This window comes from Pelophylax lessonae (genome assembly GCF_965119305.1).
Source record: "Pelophylax lessonae genome assembly, chromosome: 1".
Classification (NCBI taxonomy): domain Eukaryota; kingdom Metazoa; phylum Chordata; class Amphibia; order Anura; family Ranidae; genus Pelophylax; species Pelophylax lessonae.
The window spans coordinates 406593206-406615430 of NC_138768.1; the positions used below are offsets into that span (position 1 = coordinate 406593206).

Sequence of the window (22225 nt, forward strand, 5' to 3'; positions counted from 1 at the left end):
GCAGAATATGAAAAATATATATATTTTTTTTTTTCAGAATTGTCGCTCTTTTTTTGTATATAGCACAAAAAATAAAAAAATTGCACAGGTGATTAAATACCACCAAAAGAAAGCTCTATTTGTGGGGGAAAAAAAGACATCAATTTTATTTAGGTACAGCGTCACACGCAATTGTCCGTTAAAGTAACGCAGTGTCGTATCGCAAAATATGGCCTGGTTATTAAGGGGGCAAATCCTTCCAGTCCAGAAGTGGTTAAGGGACACAAACTTCATACTGCTGCCTACCGGAGGGTTTGGGCACTGTCCTGATTAAGGTGAAAGGTTGAAACTACCTTAGGAAGGAGGCTCTGGGTCTCAACATTACTTTATTTGTGTAAGATCAGGAAAGGTTCCTTATAAGGCAAGCTGCTAGCTCAGACACACGTCTCCCAGAGGTGAGGGTGACAATTCAGATCCCATGGAGTCCCGTTTAAGCTGCCTGTAGAAGAAGTCTTGAATGAAACAAAAAATATTCTTGAAAAAAGTTGAAATGGCTAGAAAATCAGTTAAGTTTTTCTCAGTAAAGGCATCACTCCTCAAAAGACACTAACAAAAAAACAAAAAGAATATGAGGCATACTAGGGATGGGAGGGATTATACAAGGCTGGTAACTTTTTTTATGCTGCCAGTGTACAAATTATCCTGTAGGTGGCTGTAGAACTAATTATTTCTGCATCCTGTCTCCCATAATGAATGGAAATTGTAGTTTCCCATTTCTCTATTCATATACTGCTATAAGAAAAAGATTTGATGAGATTTCCTGCTAAAAAAGTGGATAAATACATTTTTCACAGACTGGTTCTTATGCAAATTTGTGGCCAGCATGGCAGATTTACCCTTTTAGAAAATGTAGGAAATAATTATAGGAATTGTGTAATATGGTATATCATTTCACAATAAATAGAACAAAAGGAAACTGGTAACAAACTAAGATGTATGATCTTGTATAAATTAGCAGAAAGCAAATTCCAGGAGCCAGAAAGCCAATACTTGCAAACAATTGCAGTACAACTTTTTAAAACTTCTCTATTGTCATCACCTGAAACATTGAACTTACTGGCTCCAGAAAGAATCTGACCTTCCATAGTATAAATACAACCTGAACAAGCCCAATGCATTTCACATTTCAATCATCACAAACATATCTCATTTTGTGCTTTAACAATTGGCAGCAAGTAATTCTGTATTAACGCCAAGTTTTTCCAGGTTTATCAGTCAGTTTCAGTCACTTTTTTAACAGGTCTTCTTCTTGTGGATCCACTGGGCTCTGAAATTTTCTCGCTAACTTCTTCCTTGTCAGCTTTTTCTTTTACTTCTGGCTCTACTTTGTCTTTGGCTGAAGGTCTTTTTTCAGATGTTGCTGGGACTTTCTGGAGCTCAAACAACCAGCGACTCATAATGTTTTCAATGGGTTGAAATGGAGAAGTGGAGCTCTGTGTTAGCATCATGGTAACCTAAACATAGAACCAAGGTGTAAGCACATGTCCGACTTAGAAAAATGTGTTCCTGTCTATAATTAAGTTATTCCATCTTTTTTTTTTAGAAGAGATATTGGATTACAGACTCAAAACAGACCTAATACTTACAAGACACAGCAGTGGCCAGGATTTGCAAAACAGGGCAATTTTCAGATACAGGTTTAAAAAAGCTACTCATTTACTATGAACTTGCACCTTTTGTAAATATGTTCTGTAGAGATTAGAAGTAACATTGTTCTTCAATACAGGTTTCTGACCTGGTCTAAAAAGGTATAAATTTCAAGACATAAAAGTACAAAGACAATTTTATTGCAATCCTATGCTACAATATTTTCAGATACATATAGCTCATGATGGCACAGGGGTTCCACCCAAAGTAACATTTAAATTAAATAATCTTTAACAGCAACGTGTTAAAATGATCATAAGAAAAATGGTATGGATCAAATACAGAGGTAATGGGATTTTTTACTCACGGTAAAATCCATTACTGAGTTAAGCGACAGACACAGCGCTCCATAAATCAAGAACTACACGGTTATCTCACCTTCTGCAGGAGAATGACTAGGCAGAACAAAAACACTTGGCTATGCCCATGGGCCGTCCTCAGCTAATATAATGAACAAAATTATAAAAAACGCAACACTTTTGTTTTTGCCCCCATTTTTCATGAGCTGAACTCAAAGATCTAAGACTTTATGTCTACAAAAGGCCTATTTCTCTCAAATATTGTTCACAAATCTGTCTAAATCTGTGCTAGTGAGCACTTCTCCTTTGCCAAGATAATCCATCCACCTCACAGGTGTGGCATATCAAGATGCTGATTAGACAGCATGATTATTACACAGGTGTGCCTTAGTCTGGCCACAATAAATGGCCACTCTAAATTTGCAGTTTTATCACACAGCACAATGCCACAGATGTCACAAGTTTTGAGGTTGCATGCAATTGGCATGCTGACTGCAGATGTCCACCAGAGCTGTTGCCGTGAACTGGATGTTAATTTCTCTACCATAAGCTGTCACCAAAGGAGTTACAGAGAATCTGGCAGTACATCCAACTGGCCTCACAACCGCAGGCCACATGTAACCACACCAGCCCAGGGCCTCCACATCCAGCATCTTCACCTCCAAGATCGTCTGTTGCAGCAGCTGTCCGGGTGGCTGGTCTCAGTTTGCATAACCAAATAATTTCTGCACAAACTGCCAGAAACTGTCTCAGGGAAACTCATCGGGATCTCAACCTGACTGCAGTTCGTCATCGTAACTGACTTGAGTGGGCAAATGCTCACATACGATGACGTCTGGCACTTTGGAGAGGTGTTCTCTTCTCGGATACAGGGCAGATGGCAGACAGTTTGTATGGCATCATGTGGGTGAGCGGTTTGCTAAAGTCAACGTTGTGGGTCAAGTAGCCCATGGTGGCGGTGGGGATATAGTATGGGCAGGCGTATGTTATGAACAACGAACACAGGTGCATTTTATTGATGGCATTTTGAATGCATAGAGATACCGTGATGAGATCCTGAGGCCCATTGTTGTGCCATTCATCCACGACCATCACCTCATGTTGCAGCATGATAATGCATGGCCCCATGTTACAAGGATATGTACACAATTCCTGGAAGCTGAAAACACCCCAGTTCTTGCATGGCCAGCATACTCCCTGGACATGTCACCCATTGAGCATGTTAGGGATGCTCTGGATCAGCGTATACGATAGCGTGTTCAAGGTCCTGCCAATATTCAGCAAATTCGCACAGCCAGTGAAGAGGAGTGGACCAACATTCCACAGGCCACAATCAACAACCTGATCCACTCTATGCGAAGGAGATGTGTTGCACTGTGTGAGGCAAATGGTGGTCACACAAGTTACTGACTGGTTTTCAGACCCCCACCCGGACCCCCCAATACAGTAAAACTGCACATTTTAGAGTGGCCTTTTATTGTGGCCAGCCTAAGGCACACCTGTGCAATTATCATGCTGTTTAATCAGCATCTTGACATGCCACACCTGTGAAGTGGATGGATTATCTCGGCAAATGAGAAGTGCTCACTGACACAAAAATGTAGCCAGATTTGTGAACAAAATCTGAGAGAAATAGGCCTTTTGTGTACATAGAAAGATTTTTGAGTACATAGTCTTAGATCTTTGAGTTCAGCTCATGAACAATGGGAGCAAAAACAATATTTTGTTCAGTGTATATAACTCCCTCTCTGCTATAGATATTTAATTTAGTAGCAAGCGATATTGGAAGTATCAAAAACTCCTTAGAGGGGTGAGTGCCGTGTCTGTCGATCTCAGAGAAATGGATTTTACAGTGAGCAAAAAATCCCATTTTCTCTTTCGTTCATTGACAGACACAGCGCTCCATAAATCATAACTACAGGGATATCCAAAAGCAGTGCCAAAAGAAAAATGGGGGTTGGGGAAATAACCCAAGGCTAAAACACAAGAGCCCTAAACCAGGTCACAGGAGCCCCCATCTAAATACATATTTTTTTTTTTTTTTAAGAAAAGTACCCCTCAAGAGGGAACAGCTCCTCCGAAACAGCAGCATGCAAAACCTTGCATTGATAAGAATCATCCATAGATGTCAAAATAATGTGATTTTTTGTACTTACTGTAAAATCCATTTCTCTGAGTTTGACGGACACAGAGCTCCATAAATCATAACTAGTGGGTTATATGGTCTCCTCCAGGAGTAGGACTAAGCAGAACAAAAAAACACCTGGCTATGCCCATGGGCCATCCTCAGCTGGTATATAACCCCCCTCTCTGCTCTAGGTAATCAGTTTAGTAGCAAGCAGTATTAGAAGTATCAGAACTCTAAAGAGGGCTAGGTTGCGGTGTTCTTTGATGAACTCAGAGAAATGGATTTTACGGCAAGTACAAAAAAATGGATTTTTGTAAGATCTTACCGTAAAATCCTTTTCTCTTAGCTCATTGACAGACGTAGTCCTCGGTGATACACCACCTTCGGGTTATGTTGCCTCCACAGGAGCAGGACTAGACAGGAAATTAAAAAGCTCTGGCCACACCCTAGGGGCAGTCCCAGAGGGTATATCCTCTCTCTCTCTGCCTCAGCAAATCAGTTATGTGAAAAAGCAGTCTTTAGAGATTTAACCCAACTCAAAAAACAGAGGGGCGGGGACTACGTCTGTCAATGAGCTAAGAGAAAAGGATTTTACGGTAAGATCTTACAAAAATCCATTTTTCTCTAGCGCTCATTGACAGACGTAGTCCTCGGTGATACACCACCTTCGGGACGTCCCAGAGCAGTATCACAACAGAGGGGTGGGAAAATGAAATCAAATCCCAATCTAGAAGGCCCAACCGGTGCCAACTAGAAGTTTACAATGCTCATCCTTAATGATGAGACTCAACAAAAAAGAGAAAATTTTTTTTTTTTTTTTTCCAAACAGAAAAAAACCCTCGAGGTAGACCACCGGTCTCCTCAAATTGCGGCCTGCAAAACCTTGCGGCCAAATGAGGCATCCGCCGATGCCGTCACATCAATTTTATAGAATTTTGTAAAGGTATGTACCGACGACCAGGTGGCCGCCTTACATACCTGGACCACTGACGCCTGATGGCGAAAGGCCCAGGAAGTACTGAGCGCTCGAGTGGAGTGCGCCCTAACAGGGAACGGAGGACTCTGACCCTTAATAGAATAAGCCTGTACCACCGTCTGTCTAATCCATTTGGCAATGGTCGCGGCAGATGCAGGCAAACCCTTTCTGGGGCCATCCGTGATCACAAAAAGTGAATCCGTCTTACGGAATGATTCCGTAGCTTTAAGGTATACCCTGATTGCCCGAACCACATCTAAGGAATGCAACGCATGTTCCCGATGATGCTTGGGCTGAGGACACAAGGAAGGTAGTACAATATCTTCATTCAGATGAAAATCTGAAACCACCTTAGGAAGAAAGGATGGCTTAGGATGAAGTACTACCTTATCCCTATGAATCACTAGGTATGGGGACTGGCATGATAATGCAGCCAATTCTGACACCCTGCGAGCAGAAGTAATAGCCACCAGGAAGGCCACCTTCTGGGATAAAGTAAGCAAGGGAATCTCCCTGATGTTTTCAAAGGGAGGTTTCTGTAGAACCGACAAAACCAAATTAAGATCCCAGGGCGGTAAGGGCGCGCGGACTGGAGGAGCCAGGTGCCGCACCCCCTGGATGAAATTCCGCACCAAGGACTTGGTAGCTAAAGGTTTCTGAAAGAAGATTGCTAATGCTGAAACTTGACCCTTGATGGTGCTCAAGGCTAGCTTCTGCTCAACCCCTTGTTGCAAAAAGGCCAATATTCGAGTCACCGAATAGGTACGTGGAGGAAATCCTAAAGATTCGCACCACGCAATATAAGTCTTCCATGTGTGATAATAGACCTTGCTGGAAGTCGCTTTCCTTGCTTTAATAAGGGTAGGAATGACTGAAGCGGACAAACCTCTGTCCTTCAGTACTTGGGTCTCAATGGCCAAGCCATTAAACCCAGCGACTGTAAAGCATGATGGTAAATTGGTCCTTGAGACCACAGACACTCCCTGAGACGAAGTTCCCACGGAACGTCTGCGACTAGCATGTTCAAGTCGGCCAGGCCGGCTTAAGGAGGCCAGCCTAGAATTTCTAGGACCACTGGCGCTGATAGAATCTGAACCAGGCGTCCCTAGAGGTATCTGGCCCCGACCATCCGAGAAAGTCTGGTCGTTTTCGGTTCCCACACATTTATCAGATACCTGATTGTTATCAGGAAGGGTGATCTTTTCTGGTTGAACCTCAGGGACCGAAGTCACCCGACTAGAGGCTACTTGGCCTATCTGGTCAACCAGATCCGATTCCTGTGAGGTATAGGGACTAATCTTAGGAAAAGGTAAAGGAAAAGATCTATTCAGGGAACGGTGACTACCGCTCCCTGTAGTACTTAAATGTTGGAAGGGAAGAATCGCACCGGTAGTAGTGGTTGATGCTCGATCTAATGTCCTGAATACCGGTGAAAACGTCCCCCCACCCTGAAACCGGGTGGGGGCGCACCTTCAGGCTGTGTACTCCTTTGCTTCGGGTTTGGCTGGGTTGGTCCTCTGTTTGTCCGACCAGCCCTTCTTGAACCCTCCTGGAGGAGTCTTGCCTTTCCCGCTAGTACCAGCCGGGCGCCCTTTATGGGCGGTAAAGAAAGGTCCTCGCTTGTTGCGAGGTCCCTTAGCTTTAGCAGCCTGTGGCAAAAAAGTGCTCTTGCCCCCAGTGGCATCCTTAATGATTTCATCTAGGTTGGCCCCAAATAGACGATTCCCCTGAAAAGGGAGATTTGTCAAGGTCTTCTTGGAACCTAGGTCAGCTGACCAGCATTTTAACCACAGCACACGTCTGAGGATCACCGCTGACATAGATGCATGCCCTAATAAGGGAGTAGTGTCCAAGGCTGCGTCACAGATAAACTGTAGCCCTTGTATAATCTGTTCCATCAAATCAGATGTCTCCTGGGGAATATCTTTTCCCCTAAGGTCTTGGCGTACCATTTTCGCCCATTCCGTAAGTGTCTGGGAAACTAGACCAATAACAATTACTGGTCTAAATGCTGACCCTATCAGAGAGAAGATGGTGCGGGACTCTGCTTCCATCTTTCGATCCACCGGATCCTTAAAGGACGAAGTGTCCTCCACTGGGATAACCGTGGCTTTATTCAGCCTGGAAATAGGTGGATCCACCACTGGTGGTACCGTCCATTTCTTAATGATGGATTCCTCAAACGGATAGCGTCTAGCAATACGCTTGGAAATAGTAAAGGTACGTTTAGAATGCTCCCATTCTCCTTTAATCTGATTACCGAAACATTTGGGTACAGGAAAAACCTTCACCGTTTTGATGGGTTTATTAGTACCAAAAGGAATCTCTGTTTCAGTTGCCTCTGCCGGTAAAGCCTCAAGTTTTAAGGTTTCCTGCACTGCCACAACTAGTGCGTCCACCAATGCTTCTTCCTGAATTATAGCAGGAGAAGAAGCGTCCTCCTCACTGTCTGAGGGGGCTTTACCTGGGATAACAGCCCTTGCAGAGGAACCTGCAACTGCAGTGACCATCTCTGAATCTGAGTCAGAGGTGTCAGATAGTATAGGGGTAGGCGGGGGTCGCTTCCTTGACCCCCGTCCCTGACAGGCCGCCTCCACCCGAGCCACCATAGACTCCAAAATTGCTGTAAATGACTCTACACTCTGTGCACCGGCGGGTCCCATGGCCCCCTCGAGGGAAACAGGTGGGGGAATATGTGTGGCAGGGTCCATGATAATTCTAGTCACTTCCTGGATAATATAATTCAAAAATAAAAAACTTTTTTTTTTTTTTTTTCAGACCCCAGCGCCACAAAAAGCCCCTTAGTGTTACCTGCTAGGGATCCCTATCGATCGAGAGAGAGAGAGAGATAGACCCCCAGGCTCACCACTTGATGCTCAGTTTAACTGCAACAGGTTACAGCGCTGTCTTGACAAACAGGAAGTCTTTTGGCTGGCTGCCCAGGAAGAAAGGAGGCGGCTCCGCCCCTCTGCACGCCTTCCGGCGCCTCCCCAAGCTCCACGAGGTGTTTGGATCACCTCAAACATGGCCGCCCCCATGCTGGAGACACGAGGCTACGCCAAAATGGCGGCTCGTGCGATCCAGCAAAAAAAATGGCGGCGGCCTGTACTGAATAGCGGTGTGTGCTGCAGGCACACAACACTCTCTCTGCATGGGGATATGGCGTGGTTGGCGGTACCGGCCCTGGCGGACCGCATGGCCATTCGGGAGGCCTGCTAATAGCTGGAGATCTGATTAGGAAGGCAGTCTACATGTCCGTGGCTTCTGACTGGTAGGTAGCTTATTCTTATCACCGTAAGATTCCCAGAATGCCACAGATTACATCTTTTTAACATGTATACAATTAGATTGTTAGCTCCCAAACCAAGCCTCCTGGCTTTTTGCACATAAAATCACACTCAAAGTAGGAGGATCTGTGTCATGTTATAGGATAGAGAGGGACTCTATCTTACCATACAGAGAGGGGCCCGCGTTCACCACAAGACCCGTCAGGGGAAAAGGGGGAACATACTACTCACCATACCGGAACCAGGCGGGCACCAACTCCTGACAGTACCCCTCTCCACCGGGGCGGGAGGGCTGTCGACCGATACGGACGCCGTGACTCATGGTCTTTGGCGTTTCAGCGAGACGTTTAACTCGCGGGGTCAGTCCTTTAATGGGACTTTGTCGCGGCCGACCCAGCGCGGAGCTATGGCCTGCACGCGCTCGTAGGCTGAACTGGGGTGACCACCGGATCTCAACATCCAGCCCGTCGCCCAGTTCAGCTTTCTTGCTTGAAGATCTCACAGGAACACTGGAGAAAAAAAGCTGTCTAAAAAATCCTTTAAGAAAAAATTCTTGCCAGGACCTAAGATCCCAGCAAGGTATCTAGGTCCTTACTCCTAACTAGACAGAAAATAACTGATTTGCTGAGGCAGAGAGAGAGAGGATATACCCTCTGGGACTGCCCCTAGGGTGTGGCCAGAGCTTTTTAATTTCCTGTCTAGTCCTGCTCCTGTGGAGGCAACATAACCCGAAGGTGGTGTATCACCGAGGACTACGTCTGTCAATGAGCGCTAGAGAAATCCCATTTTCTCTTTCGCCCATCAACGGACACAGCGCTCCATAAATCATAACTAGTGGGACGTCTAAAAGCAGTGCCAAAAAGGAAAATGAGGGGTGGGGCAAAAACCCAAGGCTAAACATAAGAGCCCTTAACCAGGACAGAGGAGCCTTAACCATGTCACAGGAGCCCCGTCTGAAAAATAAAAAAGTTTAAAGAAAAACACCCCTCAAGAGGGAACAGCCCCTCTTGAACAGCAGCCTGCAAAACTTTGCAGCCAAAAGAAGCAGCCGCAGATGCCGAAGTATCTACCATATAGAAGTTTGTGAAGGTATGCACCGATGACCAAGTGGCCGCCTTGCAAACTTGCGATATTGATGCCTGATGACATAAGGCATAAGAAGCATGAGTAGAATGCACCACATGACAGGGAAAGGTGGAACCTGACCTTTAATGGAATAGGCCTGAGTCACCGTCTGTCTGATCATCTGGAGATGGTAGCCGAAGAAGTGGACAGTCCCTTTCTTGGTCTGTCCGTAACCACAAAAAGCGAGTGTGACCTCCAAAAAAACTCAGTAGCTGCCAGATACACCAAAATCGCATGAACCACATCCGAGGTATGTAAAGCAAATTCCTTGGGATGAGCCAGCTTGGGACACAAGGAAGGCAACACAATATCCTCATCCAAATGGAAGTCAGAGACAACTTTGAGCAGGAATGATGGACAGGGACGAAGAACCACTTTTTCCCTATGGACTACTAAATAGAGACTGCGACAGGATAATGCCACCAATTCTGATGCCCTGCAGGCCAAGTTAATAGCCACCAAGAATGTCACCTCCTGGGATAACGTAGGCAAGGGAATCTCCTGAAATATTCTCAAATGGAGGTTTCTGAAGAACCTGAAAACACTAAATTTAAATTCCATGTTGCCAAAAGAGACTGTACAGGTGGAATCACATGTCAAATCCCCTGACTGAAGGTACAAACTAAAGAGTGCGTAGCTAGGGGTCGCTGAAAGAAGATTGCTAAGGCAGTCACCTGGGCCTTGATGGTACTTAAGGCCAACTTCTACTCAAGGCCCCGTTGAAGAAAGGTTAAGATTCGAACCACAGAAAAGGATCGAGGATGAGCTCCAACCGTCTCACACCAAGAAATGTACGCTTTTCACGTACGATGGTATATCTTGCTGGAACGCAAGATGTACCTTGCACCTTATATGTGAATAAAGAACTTCTTCTTCATCCAATCATTTGGTGTTGTGCAACCAATTTCTTCATGTATCTTGCTGGAAGACGATTTCTTCGCCTTCACTGTAGTAGGGATCACTGATCCAGACAGACCTCTATCCCTCAGTACCTGGCTTTCAACAGCTATGCCATTAAAACCAGCGACTGTAAAGCAGGATGGCAGATCAGCCCTTGGGACAACTGGTCTTCTCTGAGAGGAAGCCCCCAAGGGACGTTTACAGCCCCCAGGATGATTGGAAGATCCTCACTCTTGATTCCTCGCAGGAACTGCGGAAGAAGCCCTAGCCGAGGATGATACTGGCCTTACTGTGGCCCTTGGACGCCTGCGGCGTCTGTAAGAAGACCTGGTGACCTAGTCACGAACCTCGATATCCTCCTTTGGAGCCGAACCTGCTAAAGGAGCTGCATGCAAGACTGTGCAACAGAACGGTCTTGAAGGTGGATACCACCAGATTTAAAACCTGTATGCAAAATCAGAGAGAACTAGCTGCGTGACAGCAGCCGGTGAATCACAGCCTGTGGTCCCTGAAGTTTGTGAAGAGGAAGGGCCACCCTGGTCAGAATTAAAACCAGAGCTAGGTAATTCAATTTCCTGGACAGAGAAAGGAGGGACCTTAGGTAGTTAAGACGTCACCCCAACCTTTGCAGGAATTATATCTGCACAAGGAGACTCAGTGCCTAAAACCCCCGAAATGGACAAACCTTGCCCCTCTTTTTTAGTACCACCAAAAGAATCAATTTGTGGATCCAGCTGATGCTCACGAAGGAGGTCCATGAGGCCGTAAACCAGCAAAGATGTACCCCCACCCCATTTATGGGTGAGTGCAGACTTTCATGCTGAAGGCGTCTGGTCTGCAGGTCTGGAGAAGCCAGCTCTCGGTTTACCAGACCAAGGTTGCTTGGAACCGCTCGGGAAAGACTTGAAAGATCCATTTCCCTTCTCTGCACCCCCGGGAGCACAATCAAATTTTCTATGAGCGGAGGAGTGCCCACGCTTGCGTCCCACCGGACTAAGGGAAAATGGCCGTAGTGACATCACGGGCTTCTCCATCATGGCCACCGGCTGCTCCAGATGCTGAGAACAAGCTGCCAGGATCCTCCCTGTGCCCTCTGCAAAAGGAACCCCCAAGGTACTGTGCATTACTTTCACCAGGCAGGGCATACATTAAGGGGACTCCACTGCGCCTTCTGCACTGGGACCCCCATCTGCACTATACCGCACATGGCAGGACATGCACCTAGATTTTTCCACTGGGACCCCGCCAGACCAAGGTACTGCACCCTATACTGCCAAGGCAGGACACACACCACCCTAAGGACTTTACAGAGGTGGGATTTAGGGGGAAGACACTCAGGTCTCCTCTGCGTCCTCTGCCCTGGGACCCCCACCAGACTCCAGGTCCGGGACATTCAAAAAGGGGGGGGGGGAGAAGCCCAGCTCAACTGAGGGACTTTAGGATGGAAGGAAGGAACCTGCAGACAGGTCTATCCATCCCTGGAGGGTACCTGCGTCCACCTCAAACAGCCCAAAAGGGGAGAGGGGGGAATGTACTTACTGTTCCATGGTGCAGGCAATGCTGCAGACAGAACTCCACACCCCCAAAGTGGGGGAGCTGTCGACCAAGGGGGCACTGCAACTCAGACCAGCGTCCCTGCGAGACGTTTAATTCACGGGCCAGCCTCTGTCTGTGAGGCTATGTTGAAGCTGACAAAGAACATAGCTGTGGTCTGCATGTGCTCGCTGGCTGGACTGGGGGAACCACTGGATCTAGATTATCCAGCCCATCGCCCAGCCTAGCAGTTGGTTGTAGATTCTCCCAGAGAAAAACTGCAAAAGGAAAAAAAATTGCTAGGACCAATAGATCTCAGCAGGGAGCTTAGGTCTTTACTCCTGACTAGACAGATTATAACTGAATACCTATAGCAGAGAGGGGGTTATATACTAGCTGAGAACGGCCCATGGGCATAGCCAAGAAGGTGATATAGCCCTGTAGTTATGATTTATGGAGCGCTGTGACCGTCGAAAGAAAGAGAAATCAATTGTTTAATAAGAAGATTGAGGGAATGTTTATACATTGTGTATACATTATTACATATGATTTTGTTTTTTGTTTTAAGTACCGTATTTATCGGCGTATAACACGCACCTTCATTTTAAGAAGGACGTTTCAGGAAAGAAACATTTTAAACAATTGAAAATAACAGTACACAGCCCCTTTCCTTATACAGCCCTCATTTAAATTACACAGTTCCTCCATGCACAGTAGGACACAGCAGCTTTGAATCTGGAGGTGGTGTCAAGAGTCATACATTCCACTGTCTCCATCCTAGTACCTCTACACACCAGTACTTCCCAGCTGAGCTCCTACATTATGTATTGTAGTTGTGGGACTTGGGAGGGATTTGAGGTGTGTTGGAGATGAATTGGGTTTTACATTGGAGAGTGATTTTTTCTTTCTTTCTCCAGCCCCCTTTACACTGTACAGCCCCTATGCACTCCCAGGAGACTGCCCTGCAAGCGTACTCTAAAGTAAAAAAAAAAAAAAAAAAATCATTGCAAGCCCCTTTTCATAGATGCTTCCTACATTGTGTCAGTGTCATAGTGTCATAGTAAACTGATGCCTCTAAATACCTTGTTAGTGCCGTTCTTTCTTATCCGATCATGTGACCGCTCTCCTCTGACATTGAATGGCCGGTCATGTGATCGCTCTCCTCCACCAATCTAAAGCTACATTCAGAGGAGGAGGAGTGGGAGGAGGAGAGCGGCCAGAAAGAAGGAAGTGAGCAAGGTATTTAGGAAGCACCGTTTTGACATGACAGTGATATAATGTAGGAAGGATTTATAAAAAGGGGCTGGCGGTAAATTTTTGTTAACTGCAGAGTACGCTGGCAGGGCTATCCCAGGGCCAGAAGAGGCGGGGCGGCCAGCCTGACACCACTCCTCCGGACTGCCGATCCCTGCCCCCCCACGTTGGTAAAAAAAATATAGATATATCAGCGTATAACACTCAGCCATTGTTTGCACAATTTCTTCAGGGGAAAAAAGTGGGTGTTATACGCCGATAAATACAGTATATATTTTCTTTATAATGCACTAGGGGTGTATGGAAATTATTTTTATCGCTGGAATCAAAACCGTAACTATATTTGTTGGTGGTTGTAAAGTGTCTTATGTGTAATTGAATAATATTACACTAGAGTCACTCTGTGCATCCATTTCCCCAAAAGACAATTCTATACAACTGTCCTTTTAAAATCAAGGGTGCACACACAATAAATTAAAGGATAAGTTCACCTTTGGGAACATGTTACATGTTCCACCCGATTTTAGGATGGAACATGTAACATGTTCCCAATGCTGCAGCCACTGCCTGATCCCCGCACACCCTTTGACAGCAGTACAGGGAGAAGTTCCCTGTACTAGCTGTCACTTTTTGAAATCACACAGCTGCATCATTCGTTTACACAGCTGTGTGTGTGAATGAACTACAAGCTACAACATCCTTTGCAGCTGTCAGTTTGTAGATTTCAACGAACTACCATGGAGCTGTGGAGCGCTGTGGTAATTCATTGATTCTTCTTGTCAGGTTGTATTTGCTTGCCTGTTCAGGATATACGGGCACACAGATACTCTGACAGATCTGCAGAAGACCAGCAATGCTTCACAGGCTGCAAAATGAATATTAAATAAATAAATAAAACAAATAAATGCACACTTTTTTACCTGCAAAGAAATGTGAATTTATTTATTTATTTATTTCTAAAAAGTGAACTTATCCTTTAGGTGTTAAGTAAACAACTACTTCACAACTAGAGTCATCAAAAAGTTTTTAAATTTTTTTTATGCCAAAATTAAACTATACAATCCATTTCTTTGTAATAATGCACATTACATATGCTGGAATAAATTTGGGTTAGGTGAGGTTAGTGTATAACGCCAGCCAACATTTTTGTGATTTTGTATAAAAATTTGTGTAGAGATTTCCCTTCATTTTGATTCCTTGTGACAAGGGGTCACTAGGACAAGACGTAAAGGGAAATCTGGAGACACAAACAACAAGCACAATTTAGCAAAATATGGAAAAGACACAATCTCATTCAGGGTTTTACTGCTATTTGTGTTCTCCTGCGCTCAATTCTTTTCCATGTGTCACAGGTAAAAGAATGGGAGAAATCACCCAGTAGTGTCACAAACACCAATGAAAATTAAATAAGAGGTTCTAACTCTGTATATTAACAAATCTATATATAGATATGCAAACAGCTACTTTGAAAAAGTTTCAAAAGGCAGAAGTGGTGCTGGATAAGGATATTGCTGTAAAAAGAAGATATTGGCTGACAGCTTATGCATGGTATACAGTTAGTTCCAAATATATTTGGACACAGGCACAATTTTAGATTTTTCAGTAATTTATCAAAACATATTCAAGCTATAATTATATAATGGATATGGGCTGAAAGTGCACACTCTCAGGTTTAATTTGAGGGTATATACATCCAAATCAGAGGATAGGTTTAGAAATGACAGCTCTTAAGGATAGCTAGCCCCCTTTTTTTTCAAGAGATCAAAAGTAATTGGACAATTGAATCAAAAGCGGTTTCATGGCCAGGCATAGACTACTCCATTATTTCTTCATCATTTAAGGGTAAAAGGTCTGGATTTGATTCTAAGTGTGGTATTTGCATTTGGAATCTATTGCTGTGAACCTACATCATGCGTTCAAAGGAGCTGTCCATGCAAGTGAATCAGGCCACTGTAAGGCTTCAAAAACTAAACCAATACATCAGAGAGATGGCAGCAACATTAGGAGTGGCCAAATCAACAGTTTGGTACATTCTGAGGAAAGAAGAATGCACTGGAGAGCTCAACAACATAAAATGGCCTGGACGTCCACGGAAGACAACAGTTATGTGCGATCGCAGGATTTGCTCTATGGTAAAAAAAAAAAAAAAAAAACATTTGCAACATCCAGACAAGTGGAGGACACTCTCCAGAAGGTGGGCGTATCATTGTCAAAGTGTACAAACAAGAGAAGACTTCATAAACCATTCATAAGCCTGAAGAATAGAAAAGCCAGATTAGACTTTGCCAAAAAAACATCTTAAAAAGCCAGACCAGTTCTGCAAAAGCATTCTTTGGACGGATAAAACTAAGATTAATCTGTACCAGAATGATGGGATGATGGGGAAAAAAAAGTGTGACGGCTTGGAACAACTCATGATCCAAAGCACACGTCATCCTTAAAACATGGTGGAGGCAGTGTGATGGCATGGGCATGCATGGCTTCCAGTGGCACTGGGTCATTGGTATTTATTGATGATGTGACAGAAGCAGCCAGATGAATTCTGCAGAGTTTAGAGATACACTGTCAGCCCAGATTTAGCCGAATGTAGCAAAGATTGGACGGCGCTTTACAGTACAAATGGACAATGATCCAAAAACACACTGCAAAAGCAACCCAGGAGCTTTTGAAGGAAAAGAAGTGGAATATTCTGCAATGGCCGAGTCAATCACCTGATCTCAACCCAATTGAACATGCATTTCACTTACTGAATGCAAAACTAAAGGCAGAAAAAGACCCACAAACAAACAAGGAAGACATCTGCAGTTAGAGACTGGCAAAGCATCAGAAAGGAAGAAACCCAATCTTTGGTTTCCAGACTTCAGGCAGCCATTGCCAGTAAAGGATTCTCAACAAAAAAATAAAAGCGAACATTTTCTTCATGATTATATTTATTTTTCCAATTACATTTGAGCCCCTGAAAATGGGGGCACGGTGTATAAAAATGGTTGCAGTTCCTAAAATTTGTAATTGATATTTATGTTCAATCCATTGAATTAAAGCTGAAAGTCTCCTCTTCAAATTCATTTGGACGGTTTCATTTTCATTTTATTTTGGTGGCATACAGAGCGTAAGTATGAATATTGGGCCTGTGTCCAAATATATATGGACCTAACTGTATCCATGCGTTTACATTCTAGAACAAGGGGCAAGTTATAGATCAGGGTCAAAATTATGCACACTTTAAAAGAAGCATGGCCATAGTGTAAAAGAAGCATGGCCATAGTGTAAAAGAAGCATGGCCATAGTGTTTTGCCTACTATCAGCTGGCATCACAGAGCCATTCCAGGCTTTGGAAGAATCCCAACCATATTGCTGGGATCCACCCAGCTGCCTGATTGACAGCTAGCTCTACCTTTCAGTGCAAGACTGAGAGCCAAAGCCAGTTGTGCCCACCCAATCCCTTTACTCCCCCCTCCTGTCTTGCACTCTAGCGAGAGCTGGAGGGGCAGATATGAAACAGCTGCAGGGTTAGACCAATGCTGCAGCATAGAGGTGAATGTGAAGGCTTTTTTTTTATCTGTAAACATCCCTGTGACATCAATAGGCACATGACCAGTACTCTTTATGGAGGGATCTGGGGGTCTAAAAGACCCCAAATCCCTCCTTTTCACTTGAAAGCATTTAAAACACCAAGATCTGCATTTAATACTTTTGATTTTCAAAAACTGGCGCCTTTAAGATCCCAGTAAACCAGTAGTGATGTCATGACACTGCTTCCAAGTACAATATCCGAGACCCGATCAAAGCTGATCCCTTCTATCTTCGGGTCTCCGGCCAGCCGTCGGACATGCTGGCTGGTGGCTTGGGTCTCCCGGTGGGAGGATATCCCCTCCTGCTGCTTGTAATAACAAGTGAGCAGCTGCTTAGTCACTCTGGTTGTTATTACAAGAGAACCGATCGTAGGCTCTAAACAACGCTACCAGGGTGATGACTACAGCTGCAGGCATTACTCGAGTACAACCACTTTAAGTCAAACGGCGTATCAGGTACGTGATTTGGCGGCAAGTGGTTATTCTTAACAATTAAGTTATTTATATCCAGGAATAAAAGAGGCAATAAATGTGGTAACAAAATGGCAGGTATAATATCTTTTAAGTAGTAATGATATTTGTTGCACACATTTTTAAACAACTGGGGTTTTTCTTTATGCTGAACTCCCTGCAGATCAAAATTATTAGAACTCATTAGGTAAGTAAATCCCTTCTTCATTCTTCAAATATGGTTATTTGCTCTGGCGATTTTAACTGAAGCAGAGATACAAAAGCAGGTCACCAGGCTGGCTGCACAGTCTGTTAGGGCCATGTAAATCTTCCGACTGTACGAACAGAAGTAAAAAAATCCCTTGACAGGTAAAGCAGATCCTATATTACACAGTATATATAAAAAAGGGGATTTAAGGTAAACTAAAACTCATCTTCAAACACTCGTCTGTACACACACAAAAAAAAGCAACATAGGTCAACTTGAATCTCAAGCTAAATTTCAAGTTCAAGTAAAAGCCTCCCTAAAAACAATGGACTTTCACCATACCTACCTTTGTAGTAATAAGAAACATGGTGTAGATAAATATAAGGTGGTATCTTGCTATAGGCAGAAGCTGAATTTGTTGCAGTGTAAACAAAACTGATCCAAGTAAACTGACTTTAACAGGGCTGAAAAAAGAAAGAAAGAAAAAAGGGAAGAAGACCAAAGATTACAAAACACTAAAAGAATGACATACATATATTTGTCATGGTTTTTAATACTCAATACATGCTGACTAGGTATAAAACAGAAATGGCCCAAGACGAGATCAAGCATTCCTGAAAACCTGGTGGATGAAATTAGATCCTAAATTGCAGGACTGTAGGTCTTGGAGCTAAGATAATTTGGACTGGCAGCATTCAGTGCGGGGAAGATGTGCCCAAAAAAGGAGGGCAAACATCTAGTCACTAGCACAGCCTATGGGCTTCCTGAAGTTGATCTTTCCCCTTCACAGACTTACCATGCCTTGTTCTAAACTATGTCTTTGTGTGGAGGTGGCCATCTAGATAGAGGCAGGGCTTTGCCAGGACCTCCAAGCAGATCAGCGAGCAGATAATCTTTTACTGCAGAAGAGGCATTCACTTGTCTCTTTCACAATAAAGGTCTACCTGCCAACAATATTTCGAATTAGGTTTATAATTCTGCTTTACCTATAAAATATAACCTAACTCTTAGGCACAAGAAGACCATATATAACCTTAACCCCTAACATTTAATAAATACCCTAAAATGCTGGACTTGATTGGCTGAAAATGTATTGGCACTGCATAGTGCCAGTCTTGCTTTGAACATGAACCCAGACACAACTAATTCACCTCAGTTGCTATTAAGACCAGTTCAAACATTAAATTAAAAATAACACAAAAGATTCACTTACAATGACATTTTCAGTAGTTCGTTGTTCTCAGGTTTCCAGACACCTCGGACTAGTTGCTCAAAGTTAGAAATCAAACCACCTCCTGCAGCTGGAGACAAACAAGCATACCATTTAAAACAATCAACCAAAAAGTTAATTATTGCTTTGTGCATCAAGAAATAAAAACTAAGGATTACCAGAAATTGCCAAACAACAAGTGTTGTTTCAAATTTAGAGCATCATTTGCAATGATTAGGACATTTATGAACTCCTATAATAAGCCAATGTAGGTTTTAGTCCAAGGCAGCACACAAATTATGTTGTATATTTAACACATTCCCATGTATTATGAAAGATTCTAGGCTGCTACCCTACCAGCTAGTGCAATCCCTCTGAATACTCCTTGTTACTGTACCTGTATAGAGTGGGCATTTTAAGTGCTTACAATTCTCCCACTCTGAGTCTGTACAGCTAGTACTAAGTTCCTAGCAGAGAAGGGTGAACGTTTGTCCAGATCTTCTCTCTATTGGTAAGTGTACTAACTCAGGGCATCTTTCAATGTCTCCATTACAGGCCTCAGAATACTCTGTGTAGTATGTTGGCTGATAACAAAGCTCACCTACTGACTTAGGTAGGAAGAGAGGCAAACGGCAGCTGGCACAGGAGGGCAAGAAGAATAAAGCTAGCCTTGGGTGATAATGAGCTACACTGGTAGTTAAAAATACTTATTGCACAGGAATGTTCCCAGCTTGTTGGAAAATCCAATGATTTCCTTTTCTATAGAGAACAAAGAATCAAAATAGGAGCACACACTCTGATACTTATCACTGATGAGAGAGAACCATAGCAGTGAGCTTTAAAAAGCATAAGTTCAGCTTTGGGAACCCCTTTTTAGGGTTGAGCATGTTCCCAATGCTGCAGCTGCGGCCCGATGCCTGCACTCCTTGTGACAGCAGTACAGGAAGTAGTTCCCCGTCCTAGCTGTCATTTTTTGAAATCAGCAGGCTGTGCGGGGCACCCCAGGGTCTGGACTTCCACAGTAAGGGACCCTTACTAAGGAAGTCCAGACCCTGGGACGCAATGCATATATATAGCCTGATTAGTGACGTCACCCTGCAGTCACCTCGCTATGTGGATGTAGAACATTTGTTTTCACCAGCTAGCACTGCTTAAGTGTTCTGTATGTAAGTGCAATACATTTTAAACTTTATTAAATAAGTGGAAACAGAGAGCACTAGATCCTATGTATTCTGTCCCTATCTTATTTGTCCATCTGACACGGAGGGAGCGACTCCTAATACATCCCCTGTGGGGAACAGGGTGTTATGACCTACTGGAGGTTCAGGGGTCATAACTATGAAGTGAGTGGCTAGTGTGTCCCGTTTAAGGAAAATATCTGCACTTTGTGATAGTTGCAATCATGGTGATAGGGTAAGGGAAAGATTCAAGAAGCAAATAAGGAATTTGTAACATTTATAATACAGACTTTATATGTATATTACAGTTTAACTTGGATGCTAATGCACTTTTATTTTGATTTGTACTTAATTTAGAGATAAACTAATAATTTATTTAAATTAGGGTGCATACACATACACAGATGCACTTTATTTTTTAAGAATTATTTTGAGATTTAAAATATTTTTGGTTGTGTGAGAAAAATTTGAAATTGCTCCAACACTTATCACAGATTTTTGCTTAAGAAGTGTGGTGGAATCACTTTTAATGTGTTAGCAGCATTTTTCGCTGTGTTTGTCTATTATTATAATGATTGACTTCTATAGATTGTGCCGATTGAGGTTTTTGTTTAAGTAATCCAAACCCGTACCTGACCAGCTAAACCTTGCTTCGAAACCAGCATACACCACTGGTCCGACAAGCGAGCAATATTCTTGTATACATTTCTTGCTCACGAGGCACAGCACAACCCCCTTCTTGCAAAAACAGACATTGGTAGTACTACCTGGTCAGACCATGCCTCATTCACGATACTGCTATCATTTAATAAGACCATGTCCCTCATGCATGACACTGGTGACTAATAAAAGCTTATTACCAAACCCATAAATATTAGAAAACAACCAAAGAGCTAGAACCTTTACCCTTACCGCAAACCTGAAATCTGCACTGTTAAAGCTAAGGCCAATCTGCCTCGTTGATATAGGGTCTTCCATGGATATAAATGTGGATGCCTTCAAGCACTGAAGGATTAACAAGTACAGTCCTATATCCCAAGTGTAAACTCAGCACAGGGCTAACAATTACCCCCCCCCCCCCAAGGAAATACAGCAGCTAACACAAGTGGGTCCTAATATACCTCCCTTTACAATCTTCCACAACATAATGCCACCAGCTCAAACAGGCCAGAGATGGACAAAAATAACATCCTACATAGCCTCCTGTAACTTACCTATACTAGACAGTCATCACACAGAAGTACTAGATGCCCCACATTACAGCAGAGGAATTTCTTACAGTCAATAAATAATACCAACACAAGATACCCTCTAACTGCCTGCTGCCATATATCCAACTAAGACTTGGTCAGTTTCATCTGTTCCAGGGAAGCCATAGACATCATCATAAAAAGTATTCAATGCAAGTCATGCCACTATAACCCCCATGTCTTCTCTTATCAAATGACTCAAGAAGGCATATAAAAAAGCCAAGATGCAAAAAAAGGGACAACTTAATCTTTGCCCCAAAATTTGGAAACCATTAGAGACCACAAAGATTATCACGAAATTGAATGCTCATCACCAGCAGTTAAGATCAATTCTTTCTAAGAATTGGCACTTTCTGGGGAATGACAATGTGATTTCCAAATACGTTCGCACAAGACCAGAAATGGCATTCAAAAGATCAAGGTCACATAGGGACTCTCTGGTCCACAGCCACTATCTACCATGCACAATGGTAAGCTCCCCCACCAGAAGGGATGTTGGGGGCAGGCCTCAGCAGGCCGCATCCCGTGGGACCAGCTTTTGTAAGCGCGGTTTGGCGGGACGCGGCAGTCGGCTTCCTGCCGCCGTGCTATGCATACCAGGGCCAAGCTATCTATCAGGTGAGATACAATTATGGAGTGGAATCCAGCCATAAATAATTTAGATATCCATATATATATATACACACACAGTGGGTACGGAAAGTATTCAGACCCCCTTAAATTTTTCACTCTTTGTTATATTGCAGCCATTTGCTAAAATCATTTAAGTTCATTCTTCTTCCTCATGAATGTACACATAGCACCCCATACTGACAGAAAAACACAGAATTGTTGACATTGTTGCAGATTTATTAAAAAAGAAAAACTGAAATATCACATGGTCCTAAGTATTCAGACCCTTTGCTCAGTATTTAGTAGAAGCCCCCTTTTGATCTAATACAGCCAGGAGTCTTTTTGGGAAAGATGCAACAAGTCTTTCACACCTGGATTTGGGGATTCTCTGCCATTCCTCCTTGCAGATCCTCTCCAGTTCTGTCAGGTTGGATGGTAAACGTTGGTGGACAGCCATTTTTAGGTCTCTCCAGAGATGCTCAATTGGGTTTAAGTCAGGGCTCTGGCTGGGCCATTCAAGAACAGTCACGGAGTTGTTGTGAAGCCACTCCTTCGTT

General features: G+C 43.6%; 1 protein-coding gene across 1 annotated transcript in view; it reads right to left on the reverse strand.

The window, feature by feature from the left end:
- Positions 1–858: 858 nt before the first annotated feature.
- The window catches only part of TMEM38B (transmembrane protein 38B), a 115350-nt gene continuing 93983 nt past the window's right edge, over positions 859–22225 (reverse strand). Inside the window, exons 4-6 of the mRNA XM_082245773.1 lie at positions 18632–18719; positions 17765–17882; positions 859–1493 (exon numbers count right to left, since the gene is read on the reverse strand). Coding sequence (XP_082101899.1) covers positions 1251–1493; positions 17765–17882; positions 18632–18719 — 449 coding nt within the window. The 3' untranslated portion in view covers positions 859–1250. The remainder of the gene's footprint in view (positions 1494–17764; positions 17883–18631; positions 18720–22225) is intronic.